The sequence below is a fragment of the Triticum aestivum genome, chromosome 2B, assembly GCF_018294505.1.
Source record: "Triticum aestivum cultivar Chinese Spring chromosome 2B, IWGSC CS RefSeq v2.1, whole genome shotgun sequence".
Lineage (NCBI taxonomy): Eukaryota > Viridiplantae > Streptophyta > Magnoliopsida > Poales > Poaceae > Triticum > Triticum aestivum.
This window is the reverse complement of record NC_057798.1, coordinates 140366846-140381693: the sequence shown is the minus strand read 5'-3', so window position 1 is coordinate 140381693 and position 14848 is coordinate 140366846. Positions and strand designations below refer to the sequence as shown.

Here is a 14848-nt window from a genome sequence, read left to right as displayed (position 1 = left end):
TTGCGCTCAAGCTCCCGACGCCGAGCCATCTCCTTCTTCTTCTTCTTTCTTCTCTCCTGCTTCTGAATCCACCAGGGGGGAGGAGGACCCCAATCCCCCTCGCGCCCCTCTTGCTCATAGCTCCGCTCAGATCTGCCACCAGTTCTTGCACGCAGCTCCTTCTTCGCCTTCTCCCGCAAGTTCCGCTCACGGCGCCGCTCCCCGTTTGATATCGGGGGCTCCATGGGCCTCTTCTCCGCGCGCCGCCCGCTCATCACCGCCGCTGCAAAGGAAATGGAGAGAGGAGGGGGAGGGGAGATGAGGTGGATGGATCTGGCGCAGTGAGCCCAGCACCGCACCTCCGATCTAGATGCGGGAAACCCTAGCGAGGGGTCGAGGCAACCGCGGCGCACCCATAAATAGGAGCCAGGGGTGGGCCGAGGCCGAGACAGGCCCGACGCGGGCTGGTCGGCACCAACAGGCCCACAAATCGATAGCCTCTCACCCCCAATGGACACTCTGTCCCCCGCGTCGCTCGGGCCTCCAGCACCAGCCGAACTGGACACTTGGTTCGGCCCACGGCCCACCTGTCCCACCACGGCCCCGGGCCCAACACTGCCAACCCTAGCCATCAGGAAGACAACGTCACCCTCTGCCGCCTGCGGCTCCAGCGCCGCCTCCACCGCCACCTGACCGGCCGCCGCCGGCGACGGCAAGCACGACCACTCCGCCTCTGAGTCCGCCGGAGCCAGAAGCGCAGCCGCCATCCTCGCCCGGATTCCCCGAGCGGCACCTCCAGGGGACGCCGAGCCCCTGCCCGTAGACAGGGAGGGCCGCCATGCTCTCACAGCGAGCGCACGCGGTCCCCGGCCCCCCGGAGCAAAGCGGCGGCGCGCCCCCGCGGCGCCACTCCCCGCCGCTTGCGCGCAGGCTACGAAGTCGCCGAGCAACGGCCTCGCCGGCGCCAGGTCCCCCTCCCTTGACTCCTGGTCCGCGTCTTCCTCGTCCTCCGATGCGACCTCAGCCAACGCCCAGAAACGACCTCCAACTGGAGCCAACGACGCACCAGCCCCCGCGGCTGGCCCCGTCCTCGACGGAGAGGCGCTAGCGCCGCGCCGGGACCACCTCCCAGTCCTCGGAGGCCGGAGCCGAAGGCGGCCGGGGCGGGGAGCCCGGGCCGTCGCCAAGAGAAGCGCCCGGGAGCACATCAATAAGGCAAGCGTTTTTTAGGTGAATAATATCAATTTGTTATGAGGGAAGTTTGACTGGTTGCCACGAAGTTCTTTTTGCCTTGGGATGCTCGACTCATCGGTTTGCTTCGGTTCAACTTTATCGTTCATAACCCGATTCAGTGCAAAAAAGAAAAGACTCCAACGTGAACATGCACATCTCAGTCCCAGCCAAATGGATGCATGCCTCATACATATTGTGGCTCGTGCCTAACTATGAAAAAAAACACCTAAGTAACATGACAATCTGATTGTGTGTGTGTGTGTTGGAATTTTCTGAATAAATAAAAACTTAAGAAAAATCAAAGAAACCTCCATATATCTAGTTATAACTTACAAGGATATACACATTAGAGACAAGTACCATCCAGTCCAACTCAATTATTTTGACACAACATAGACCTTGTCACCTTCCTCCGGAAAGATCAAAAATGACACTCATGCTCGACGACGACATATATGACATTATGTTTTGGTTAACAAACTCTGTGTTATACATCTACTCCAGCTTGGTTGATCTTAGATATGTTGCCGACAAGTCTGGGAGGAGCACATCGCCATCGAGGTACTGCAAGACTTGTCGCATGGTTGGCCTTGAATTTGGTAGTGGGTGGGAGCACAGAAGCCCGAGTTTTAGCACTAGAGACACCTGGTCAAGACTAAACATATTTGGCATCCTAATGTCTGCCGCCTTAGTGATGCAACCCTTATGCCAATGGTCGACAACCCAATCCATGAGCACTACTACTTGGTTATTTCTCTCATCTTGCTCAACCGGCCTCCGCCCACATGCGACCTCTAGAAGGAATGCCCCGAAGGCAAACACATCGGTAGATGGGGTTGCCTTGCCGGTGTGTCCTAGTTCAGGAGCTAGGTAACCCATAGTACCAACTACATGTGTGGTTTGTGCATCCGACCCATGATCATAAAGCCTAGCTAGGCCAAAATCCCCTAACCTCCCATTCATCTCGCCATCCAAGAGTACGTTACTTGCTTTGACATCCCGGTGGATGACAATTTGCTCCCAATCCTCATGGAGGTATGATAATCCCGAAGCCACTCCCCTGATGATGTGGAATCTTTGAGGCCACTCCAGTGTACCCTTGCTACGATCGTATAGATATTTATCCAGGCTACCATTTGGCATGTAATCATAGACCAAGAGAAATTCTCCCTTCCGTCGGCAATAACCGAGCAACGGCACCAGATTGCGGTGGCGCAGGCGTCGCATGCTTGCAACCTCCATGATAAACTCCTTCATCCCTTGCCTTGACTCATGTGACACCCTCTTCACGGCGACCTCCATATGAGACTTGCGGAGCACACCCTTGTAGACGCTTCCAAATCCTCCCGCCCCAAGTAGGTTCTTCTGGCTGAACCCCTTGGTCGCTTGAAATAAGTCCTTGTAAGAGAATCGGTGCGGCCCAAATGCTTTCTCCCAGTCCTCGTGGACCTCCGCGTACCTGAGACGCCTTCGAACCAAAATGTAAACAATGATGCCCACTACTAAAACCGTTGTGGCCGATGCTATGGGTAGCACGATCTGCAACACTTTGGACCGTGACTTGGGTCCAATCGGTGGCAAGGCAGGCAACAACGAGATATTCAACATCGGAGCTGGCCCGTCCAGCGCGAAGCTCCAGCCAACGACGAAGTGGCGTGTGAAAAGGACTCCTGTTGCCGAGGAGAACCCGACGTAGGCCATGTCCTGCACCACGGTCGAGAGGTCCGCGGTGGTACGTAGTAGGGGCTTCTTGGGCTTGGCTACACCAAGGGGAGCCATGGTCACGGTGATCTCTGTGGCAGAGGCATAGTAGTCCACCCATACCTGCATGAGACATATATGCGTCTGTGTGTTCATAATCGTAGGGAAGAGTGTATGTGCATATGTATGAGTGTCTGCGTTTGTATTGTGATCAGAAAAAAATCTATATGCAGTGCACATTCGATACATAGTAAAATCTGAAAATAGCAAACAAAAAAAACATTTTGAAATTGTGTGGCTTCAAAGATGCACAAATATTTGAGGTGCTCTTTGGAAGTCATTTTTCCATCAAATTTTGCAAGTACCTAAACCATTTGAGCATCTACAAAGCCAAGAAATTTCAGATTCTTTTTTACTGTTCATCGTGGGTGCAATGCATCCAGGGCCGAACATCTCCATACGACCATACCTGCATTGCCTTCCGGCTGATGAGGCTTAGGTTGAGGAACCGGCCCGTGGCATCGTCGTTGTAACCAGCATCGGCGGAATCTCGGGACACCATGCTATCCAGGTCGACGCCGACATGGTTGCCGTTTAAGTCGTGGCACTCGGAGTTGTGGAGGGTGTCCAACTCCACGGCGAAGATGTGGGCTTCCCGGTTGGTGTTGTTCGTGGCGTTGAGGAGGCCCATGTACTGGCCTGGGAGCGCCGTGGACAGCACCTCCCTAGACGTGGTGATGAAGAAGGCCATGCCAGGGCTGCTCAGGTCGATGTACTGCCCGAAGATGGCGAAGACGAAGGTCGTCGAGAAGGAGCGCGCGGCGCGGAAGCGGACCGGAGACGGGTGGAAGGCGTGCCCTTTCTGCTGGATGGTGCCGTTGGTCAGCATGAGGAGGCCGTTGGGCGTGACCTTGGCCACACCGTCGAGAGTGAGGTTCGTGCCGGCAAAGCCATTGTAGGCGAACTGCCGACCATCGTCGCTGCCGACCGTGGCCGCAAGACCCCAATCAGCAGCCACGAGGAGAAGGAGCAGAGTGACCAAGTGGAAAAGCTCGAGAGGCATGGTTTCTGCGTCAATTTGCTCGGCGTCTTTGGTAAGTATGTAAGTACTTGATTGGTTCGGGTCTGGAATGTAATCTGCGAATCCTTTGTTTTAGGGCCTGTTCAGAGACTCTCTGCTTCTCAAGTCCCTTCCGGGAGTTGGTGAAGGTGTAGCTAAAAATGACGGAGCGGGAAAAAGGAGCTCCACCGATCCTGAGATTTCAGGGAGCTAGAGAACTGCCGAACATATAATTAGTCTTGCAGTGACCTGATCAACGGAAAGCTCTCTCATCTCGTCTATGTGAACGCCGGCGGGGCAAAATATCCAGGGAGCTCCGTGGCTGGCGTGAGCCGGTGACCCATTCCATTCCACGCCCGCCTACCGGCTGAAAGGCATGGATGGAAAGGAAGGATTTGGCCGTTGCCGTGCAGTCTGGGGCGATGGCAACATTTACACCACCTATGTTGACTTGTGAGCCGTGATAATGCAATCGGCTGTCATTCTCCAAACCACTGCTTACGTGATACGTCGACCAGCCGGAGAAGACTAGACTCTCAAGTCGTTGTGTACTTGACTTAGCACTGGAGACGTCTCAACGTGACTTTCATAACCCTCTCACCATCCGTTGCTTATTTTTTCAGATTCTTTTTAAACTTTAAAATGTGGTTTCCACGAAATTTTCTTTAAATGTTGGTTTTCATGTGATATATTTCCTGCGTCGAAGTCGGAGAAGCATCAGGGTCGCCACCAAAGAGCGGAGCGGATGTCTGGATCAGGTGGCAGAGGCTAGCAGACCGCTAAGGCTCCTGCGGCTGAGTGTGGGTGGGTGAGGGAGGTTGTCATGGCAGTGGAGGCGGCGAGGTGGCCAGGTCGCCATGAGAGTCGCGGGAACCCTCGCTCATTTTCGGTCAGCAAAGCCAACTGGGCTTACCCCACGTCGGCAAAGCGGCGTAAGCCGAGATCCTTTTGTCGATGACTTGAAAAATTGTTTGCCAAGTATAAATAACCATCACTCAACAACATAAGCCGAGGGGCACGCTCGGCTTCTAGGATGGTGTGAACAGTTCAAGGCAGTACCACAACTTTGAAGTGGCAAAGTAGCGGTAAAGAGAGGATGGAATTGAGAAAGATGGAAAGGACGATGAAAACTGGCTGGAACAATATGGTCGAGAAATAGAAGGGAACGAAATAAAATGCAAGGAAAATAAAAAAATTATTTTGTGCATTACGAAATCATAGAGCTAAAAAATATAACAAAGTGTACACCAAGTGTCATATATAGCACACTCACCTTACATCTTGTGTGTTTTTCTCCGAGCTTCTTATGTCTAACACTCGAACTCATATATGGCGCACTCAGCTCAAGTTATGCTACTGAAATATGCTCTTTTTCTGCTGAAATGCTATCCTTCGTTGCTACTATGTTTGCTTAAATATGTCGATATCTCCGTGGGTTTAGAAAACCCGATGGGTTTAGGGGACGGGCGAAAAGTAGCCTTGCGCACGGTAACGAAGACGAGAACGGGTTTGCGATAGTCCCTTGGGATGGGTTTGGACAGGTAAAGTCCGATGGGTTTCGTCCCCGTTGCTATCTTGACTCATAGGCAACTGTTACCTAACTGTCAAGTGCTTATATGATGGCCATGTGGTAAGAACATTGCCGAGATGGCTCTGTAAGGCGAGAGTTTTTATGTGGACTATGTCGAGGTCGTACGTTTTGCAGTGTCTTTTTCTTGGGTACTCACTTAGAGCATTTAGCCGGACTTGGCAAACCCAACCACTCAAATGCTCGCGGACGCGTTCAGTCACATCCACGGATGACTAGTCACACTTCAAATAATGCATTTCACATCCGGATATCTATTAAAAACCTCAAATTCAGATTATCACATGCAACACAGCGATCTTTGAGTGGAGTTTGTCCGGCTCCGCCGTGTCCATGTCCGATGGCCAGCTACGCTCCCCAAAGTATTGGTCTGGTCGCCGGCAAGGTAGAGTAGTGCATGGGAAACTAGTCGACTCATGGGACTCAAGGCGTCGCGTCTCCCATCCCCTACTCTTCCCCCTCGGAGCTCGCAGCCCGGAACCCGAACGACATTGATGGACATCAGATCGAGGATGGATTCGTCCTAGGACGAGCCGACGACATCCAGCACGACGCGGTTGCGGCGCCCGGAGTGCTGCGCCATACGGGACGCCGGAAAATGCGACTCCGCCTCGCCGACGTCCACCGCAGCGTCGATGATGGATTTGTCCTGGGACGAGCCGACGACATCCACCGCGACGCGGTACGGGCGCCTGGACTACTGCGCCATACGGGGCGCCGGAGAATGCGATTCCGCCTCACCGACGTCCACCACAGCGAGGGCTGCTGCCGCCTCCCATGCCTGCTACCTCGCACGGTGGGCACGTCGTGTCATGTTTTCATCGGACGACGCCCATGGTACGTCCCGCAGCTCGGTCTGCAAACAAAGGGGTTACTCGTCTGCCACCATGTTCGGACGCCAGACGGGCCGCACCGCCTCTGGTGAGGCAGCGGCAACACATCTAGCGTCGGATACATGCGCCATTTGGGGGATGCAATGGATTCCCGACGGAAGGAGTCCGAGCGCTGCCGTGCATAGGTCTCCTCCTTGGAGCGGCCGAGTGCAAGCCGGACGGCCATCTCCTCCTCGGGGCCGCTTGGGATGAGCTCGGTGTAAAAAGATCTGGAGGTGAAGGACTCGGATCAGCTGCCCGCCATGCTGGAGACGGTCGGAGACCGCCGGACGAAAGCTTGGGTGGGCGGAGTTGTGGGGTCGGGTGGGCCAGCATGGGTTGGGGACGACATGGCGGATGCGCCCGGGCACGCTCGGGCGCCCCATATCTGCCTCATATTTCGACTGGATATGAGGGGTGTCGCTCAGAGATAGAGAACGGGCGTCGGCGATCTTTTAGTTTAGGTATTATACCTCTCGAGTCGGACGAGTACCGCTTTTAGTTGAACTATGTCCAAAATGTAATAAAATCCGTCGTGTTTGCATGAACTTCTTCCGGTTTGTATGAAAATCCGGCCGTGTTTGCACAAATTTCGTCTGGTTGTTCGGATGGTGTTTGCAATGTATGTGAACTGTGTTGGATGGCGGCCTTCCATATTCGTGTCCACGGACATGGTCCCTCTGTCTGCGGGGCCGATGTGGGAGGAAATTTATGTGTACCTGAAGATGCCCTTATGATTTTCTTTTTTCTTTATAGTGTGTGAGGGTCTAAATGTTACTGTAGTACCTAGTACTTAGTACTTTATCTATTAAAAAATCAAAAGGTGCTCACAGGGTAAGGTGTGCGTGTGTATTCTCATAGATGTGAGTGTATGCGTGTATATATGAGCGCTTGCATCTGTACTGTGTTTAAAAAGAATCAGAAGTTTGAAAAAGTCTACAACATATTTAAACAGACTGGACAGTTATAGTTATAGTAATGGACCCTTTTTTTCAACCCATACGTGCGAGACGACGACGACCTCGCTTAGTAGTGCAGGGCAATGCGTCAACGTATACTAGCATACTGTACGGACTCAGAATTGTCTTCTCTTGTCTCGCCTACACCAATGCCGTGGCAAGGCATTTTCACTTGTCACTAGTGGTTAGGGCCGCCATTGCGAGCCTCCTGAGAGTAAGTTGTGTGCGCATTTCTTTCTCTCAAAGAATAAAAAAACACTTTAAACAGGATGTGTTATTTCGAAGAAAAAAAACTCATCTTCATCTAAAAGATTTTAAAAAAAATCCTCGCATCACTTGGACATCACATTCATCTTAAAAAGAAAAATAAGCCTAAAAACTTTACTCAAAAAGAAAAATGTCTCACTTTCATCTACCAAAAAAATCTCAAAAAAAAGATGGACATCACATACATCTCAAAATGAAAAAGAAAAAGCCTAAAAAACTTTTCTCGAAAAGAAAAATAAAATTGCCACTTCCAAAAATAATCTTTAAAAAAAGTCTTACTTCCATCTTTAAAAAAAATCTCCAAAAAAATAAAAAAGTTTGTCACCACGGCCGACCAGCATGCACCACGTGGCCATGCTGGTTGGCCACCATTCTCCCGTACGTTAATGTGTGTGATTGTCTTTTTTCCGCCCCCTTCTTCCATGTTCCAACCACACAACCCTTTATATGCATCACCACACAAGAAGCAAGTTAATTTTGCTAGCCTATGACGAGTTTTGTCCAAGCTTGTTGAGGGCAAAAAGGCAAAAAGCGTCCGAGAAGAGAAACTATGCTGGCCCTTGTTCTGCTCATATTGCTGAGCCGCGACAGGGAAGTGGCCTCGTCGCTGGACGATGGCCAGTTCGCCTAACAAGGTTTCGGCGGTGTTAACCTTGCGCTGGACGGCATGGCCACCGTCATGCCCAACGGCCTTCTCGGACTCACCAACTCCACATAGCCCGTCAGTGCCCGTGGAAGTGGAGATGAAAATTTAAGCCATGACCTATCAGTGTACGTGGACGCGTCCAGACGCATGCGCGGTCGTTGAGGGGTCGAATTTGCAGGTTGCGGCTGTAGATGCTCTTACAGCCAAACAACAACTCATGATTTTTCTATTTCGTGTGAGCGTGGCTAACTGAATTTCGTGTGGCCGAGCAGACGCGAAAGAGGGGGAACAAGAACACCACAGGGAATTTTCGGTTTTACTGTAAATTTTTACGAGATATGTTCTGCTGCAGACCGGTACCGCAAAACAAGCTTAAAGTTTCTCTTATAATGCTTTACAGTACCGCAATATAAGGGATGAAATATGCTCGGCTTACAGTCAAACGGTAGGCAACTTATGATTTTCATATAGTGTGTGAGCGTCTAAATGTTAATTTAATACTTAGTACTTTATCTCTTAAAAATCAGAAGTTTGAAAAAATCTACACCATATTTAAGCAGACGTCGAAAGTTATGGTAATGGACCCCTTTTTTCCACCATGCGTGCGAAGCGACGACGATCTCGCCCGGTAATGCAGGGCACCGCGTCAACATATACTATACTGTACGAACGCAGAATTGTCTTCACTTGTCTGTCGCCTACACCGATGCCGTGGCAAGGCATTCTAACCTGTCATTGTCTTCTCTTTATATCTTTCAGCCCCCTTCTTCCAAGCTCCAATCACACAACCCATCCATATCCCTCACCACAAAAGAAGCAAGCTTATTTTTGCTAGCCTATGACTCAATCATGTTGAGTTTTGTCTAAGCTTCTTGAGGGCAACGAGGCAAGGTGTCTGAGAAGAGAAACTATGTTGGCCCTTGTTCTGCTCATACTGCTGAGCCGCGACGGGCAAGTGGCCTCGTCGCTGGACGATGGCCAGTTCGCCTACCAAGGTTTCGTCGGTGTTAACCTCACGCTGGACGGCATGGCCACCGTCATGCCCAACGGCCTCCTCGGGCTCACCAACTCCACGCAGCAGACGAAAGCCCACGCGTTCCACTCCACCCCACTCCACTTCCTCCACAAGCCGACGCCGCCGACGAACACCACCGCCGTGCCGCGCTCCTTCTCCACGTCCTTCGTGTTCGCCATCGTGTCAAGATACGATGGCGTCAGCGACCACGGGCTCGCCTTCGTCGTCTCCCCGACCACAAATTTCACGGCAGCAAACGGCGGGCAATACCTGGGCCTCCTCAACGCGACAAACGGCCCGGTGAGCAGCCCCATCTTGGCGGTGGAGCTTGACACCATCCTGAGCCCCGAGTTCCGCGACATCAACAGCAACCACGTCGGCATCGACGTCAATAGCCTCATCTCGCAGCAGGCCCAGCCGGCTGGCTACAACGACGATGACCACGGCGGCGCCTTCCGAGACCTGAAGCTAGATAGCGGCAAGCCCATGCAGGTGTGGGTGGACTACGACGGCCAGTCCAAGCAACTCAAGGTGACTTTGGCTCCCGTGCAAGTGCCCAAGCCTAGGAATCCTCTCCTCTCCCAAGCCATCGATCTCTCCACGCTCATGCCAGATGCGATGTACGTCGGCTTCTCGACGTCGATATATGCCGGCTTCTCGTCGTCGTCGGGAGTTGTCCTGGCACACCACTACGTGCTCGGATGGAGCTTCAGCTTGGACGGACCTGCCCCGCCGCTTGACTTGTCCAAGCTTCCTGCCTTGCCACGCGTGGGAGCCAAGCCTCGGTCCAAGGTCCTGGATGTTGTGTTGCCGCTCACCACCGCGTTGCTCGTGGCTGCAGTGCTAGCTGTGGTCTTCTTCTCTGTGTGGAGTCGGCGCCGGTTTGCCGAGGTACGCGAAGACTGGGAAGACGAGTTTGGTCCCCATCGTTTTGCGTACAAGGACCTGCATCGTGCCACGGATGGGTTCACGGAGCGGAATTTACTTGGCGTCGGAGGATTTGGGAGGGTATATAAAGGGGTGCTTTCTGCATCCAATTCGGAGATCGCGGTGAAGAGGGTGTCACATGATTCAAGGCAAGGAATACGGGAGTTCATAGCTGAGGTGGTGAGCATTGGCCGTCTTCGACACCGGAATCTTGCGCAGCTGCTGGGCTACTGCCGGCGCAAGGACCAGCTTCTCTTGGTTTATGACTACATGCCAAATGGCAGTCTTGACAAGTATTTGCACCATCCACGTATGCCAGCAATATTCTGGCCCCAAAGGTACTGGATCATCAAAGGTGTTGCATCAGGCCTATTGTATCTTCACGAGGATTGGGAAAAAGTTGTGATTCATAGGGATATAAAGGCAAGCAATGTGCTCTTGGATGAACAATTGAATGGGTGTCTGGGAGATTTTGGCCTAGCAAAATTATATGACCATGGAACTGATGCTCAAACAACCCATGTTGTTGGCACCAGGGGATACCTCGCACCAGAGCTTGTGCGCACCGGGAAGGCAACGCCCTTAACCGATGTATTCGCATTCGGTATGTTCCTTCTAGAGGTTGCATGTGGACGAAGGCCAATCCAGCATGACGAGCACAACTCAGTGGTGTTGGTTGATTGGGTGCGTGAGTGCTGCCGCAATGGATCGATCCTCGAGGTGATGGATCCGCGACTGACAGGAAAGTTTGACATAGAGGAGATTACCCTCGTACTGCAACTTGGGTTGTTGTGCTCGCACCCATTACCTAATGCGAGACCTAGCATGCGGAAGGTCATGCAATGTCTAGACTGCGGTAAATGCGTCCCGGACTTGTCGTCGACTTTCGCGCTAATGCAAACCGAAGGCTCCGATCTGCACGTCATGTCGTTCTCTCTGTCGGAGACTAGCACTAGTGTTGTGTCTTGTGGGTCTTCAGTGACGGTTCTAGCTGAGGGCAGATGAAGTTGTTCATTGTGTATTCACTTCTTGTTATGGTTTGATTCTGAAAATACTTATCTTCGACGGCTTATAATAAATTTGTGACCATAGCGTGAGGTTGGTTTTTTTCTTTTTGGGTCTAACTATGAGTTAGTCGATATCATTTCTGATATTTCTTTTTGAGTATACATTGTTTTCAGGGCACGGCTATGTTTCGCTTTATGCGAGACAGTATAGCAAATGATAACAATTTATCGTGAAGTGCACGCCACACAATTCGTCTTTGCGTCAAAGTCAGCCACTTCCTAGTTGTAAATTTCCATGATACTTCACTTTGTAGTTCTAACTGTTGTTAAGATGTCACTGGTTACGTAGTAATGCAAAAAGCTACTTGAAAAGGGGCCAAAACTACAATGAAGTCATTTAAACTGTTACATTTGTTCTAGTTGAAGAGAGAATTTAAGGGGCCAAAACTACAATGAAATCATTTAAACTGTTACATTTGTTCTAGTCGAAGAGAGAATTTGCGTCACTACTCAAATCTCACAATCTACAACTCATATTTTCTTAGATAAATAAGTGCCAACTTGATGAGTCAGTTAGTAAGAAGATATACCTACCCTGCAAAAAAAGTATGAAGATGTACCTGTACATCCGTAGAAAATGCCCACCAAACACACATTTGGTTGACTCCTTATCTTTGCCTTGTTAAACACGGTATGCTTGCTTATATATAGCATTTGGAGACCAAGCGTGGAAGCCCCAACTGACAAGCAGGAAGCAGCTAGCAAGCGTTGCTACAGCAGCACAGGCAACCAAGTATGAGGCCACATCACGCAGCGCTCCTCTTGCTCTTCATCCTAGCGTACTTCCGCGGTGCCTACTCCAGTGACAACCGGAGCCGTTTCACATCCATAATCAGCTTCGGCAACTCCTTCGCCGACACCGGTAATTTGGTCAGGTGGGCTGATCCCGTCCTTCTGGGTCTACTACTCAAGAACCTCCCCTACGGCGAGACCTTCTTCGGCCACCCCACCGGACGCTGTGTTTTGATTTTCAGCCGAGAAAAACAGATTTCGGCCGAATTTCGGCCATCTCGGCCTAGGGCGAAAAGTCTCTTTCGGCCAAAATTGGTCAAATTTGACAAATTTTGGTTCAATTTTAGTCAAACATCAGTCAAATATTGGTCAAAATTTCAACCAAAATTTTTGAAAACGGCCGAAATTCGGCCATCTCGGCCTGGGCCAAAAAAAATCTCAAATCGAAATCCAAAACGCGGTGTCCGGACGTGCCACTGACGGTCGCCTTGTGTTGGACTTTATTGGTAACCACAAATGCACTACCAAACTTGTTCAACTACTATTAATCTTGCTGGCTAAAAGGAGAAAGAGAGGGAGATAGAATTCATTTTCCAGCCGAAGCTCTGGGTCTGCCTTTCGTGCCGCCATACCTTGACAAGGGGGGCAACTTTTCCGCTGGAGTAAAGTTCGCTGTGGCAGGAGCACCGGCTCTCACCTTGACATACCTGCAGGGACAGAATTTGACCGCGAACCCTCCTATCAATAGTTCCCTCCATGATCAGCTCGTGTCGTTCCAGAAACTCAAGCCTTCGCTCTGCAAGGGTAAACTACTAGTTGCTTCGGGAGCTCTCTGTTTGTCATGGGAGAGTTTGGAGCAAATAACTACAGGAGCTTCCTTCTGTCCAACAGGACTGTGGAAAAAGCCACATCTTATGTTCTCCAAATCGTTGACAGCATCTCCCAAGGCCTAGAGGTACTATGTTGTGCACAAAATAGATGAAAACTCCATTCTTATTACTTTAATTCCCACAATTTACTTCTCCCTCAACATGTTTTTCTTTTGACCTTATATTCCTGGACACAATACTTGTCTATCTTATCGCCTTATTTTATACTATAATATGTTGGTTGCGTCGCCATGACCATATCCAAATCAGTTGGAAATTTATGTTCTTGATTATCTGCCTATGGTCAATGTGGTTATGGCCTGCAAAACTTAGCATTTTTTCAGCATTCTAGACGTCAATGTTTTTCTCCACAAACTTGATCAAAGTTTGTGAGGTTTGACTTTTTTAAAAATCTATATGCACTGCATATTGGAATGGAAGGATCGGAGTACAAAGAATGGATGATAGGTCTATTCTGTTTGTTAAAACTTGTGTATGACTCAAGATAAACTGATGAGTTGGTAATCCTCTGCAGATACTGATCCGGCGTGGCGCCAAGTACATCATTGAGCCAGACATTTCAGGCTCTTCAATGAGATGGTTTCCACCTCACGGAGTCTGCCTACAGGGCCCCTATGCGAATCCACCGATAATGCACGTCGCACGCCCATAATTTGTTTCCTACTGGCCTAAAACACATGTGTACTAGAGTTGAAAATTCAGATCCACGGACATGGGTAAATTTATGTCTCTATATATCGTATGTATTAGCTTGAAGCAATTACCCATTAAATATCTAGATGTGATCAGTGAGACCCAACATTAAATATCTAGCATGTATAGTACTATAAGATAAATCTACCATGATTGATCTCCTTTCAAAAAAATCCGCAATACATTATTGATGAGAAAAAAAACCTATACTAGAACTGGATGACTCTATGGATGACATCAAGTTGCCATCGTCATCTCTGCACGTGACATTCGCACAAGTTAACTCAGGCGCCGCCGTGCAGATCCTTTGGCGACGGCGTCCAATAATGGCCCATGTTGGACGAGTCGCACGGAGCTCGCAAGGCGGCGTCGTCCCCTACCCGCCTAGCCTTGCACGTCACGATCTTCCCCACATGGTCGTGGGTCGGTGGCATCTGGAGCGTGACCTCGAACGCCTCGACGCCGAGCCGTGCATCGGCCGCGAGGTTGTCCAGCCTGAAGCCCGGGACGCTCACGCCACGGCCCCATGCGACAAGGGACTGCTCCCTCGGCGCCTTCCGCGGCCTGGCACAGAGCTGCACAGCGGTCCCGGTGGCGAGCGGAGAGCCGCGGTATGAGACCTCCACGTACGTGCCGGGCGGGATGCACTCGCTGTGCCGGAAGCCCTGCGATGCGACACTGAGGGTTATGTTGAACAGCGGATCCAGCGAGGGCCTGCCAAGATCCGTCGCCGGGTCGAGGCCGGAGAGGGAGTCGATCGCCGCGTAGTACCGCGGCTTTCTGTACTCGTCGAGCGCCAAGAAGACGGACCCGCAAGCTAAGACGCCGAGCACGAAAATAATGAGGCAGAAAACGAAGCAATTTTCCTTCTTCATCGTTGCTGGTCGATGCTTCGTTCTTCTTAGCTTGATCGGCTTTGATGGTTTGGCTTGGCTTGATCGGAAGGGTGGCGGCCGGGAAGAGGGTTTGTTTATATATAGAAGAACGAGAGAGCTGCGTGGCCAGCCCCCCGCGCAAGGAAAGGAGTTGGACCTCAATCTCTTTAGTTTTTTTAGGCAAACCTCAATCTCGTTAGCGACCCGTGCAATTTACAAACACCAACAAATATCAATACTAGATCCTAAAAAAAGAACCACAACACACGATCGCTGGGCCTTTGCATACATACACGCAGTCACATCTCAACCAGGCCTCAATTTTTCAAAAAAATAAAATAAAA

The 14848-nt window shown here is 50.8% G+C and overlaps 2 protein-coding genes and 1 pseudogene across 2 annotated transcripts; 2 read left to right on the top strand and 1 right to left on the bottom strand.

Annotated features, from left to right (window-relative positions):
* Window positions 1–1330: 1330 nt before the first annotated feature.
* On the bottom strand, window positions 1331–4171 carry LOC123040831 (L-type lectin-domain containing receptor kinase SIT2). Its single transcript, XM_044463574.1, has 2 exons — window positions 3383–4171; window positions 1331–3036 (listed from the first exon to the last, which is right to left on the bottom strand). The coding sequence occupies exons 1-2, from the start codon at window positions 3974–3976 to the stop codon at window positions 1708–1710; spliced, it is 1923 nt and encodes a 640-aa protein (XP_044319509.1). The 5' UTR covers window positions 3977–4171; the 3' UTR covers window positions 1331–1707.
* Window positions 4172–9121: 4950 nt separating this feature from the next.
* Window positions 9122–11307, top strand: LOC123040830 (L-type lectin-domain containing receptor kinase SIT2). Its single transcript, XM_044463573.1, has one exon. It carries the CDS (start codon window positions 9216–9218, stop codon window positions 11250–11252), a length of 2037 nt encoding a protein of 678 aa, XP_044319508.1. The 5' UTR covers window positions 9122–9215; the 3' UTR covers window positions 11253–11307.
* Window positions 11308–11984: 677 nt separating this feature from the next.
* Window positions 11985–13588, top strand: LOC123039111 (GDSL esterase/lipase At1g28600-like; annotated as a pseudogene).
* The last annotated feature ends 1260 nt before the right edge of the window (window positions 13589–14848 follow it).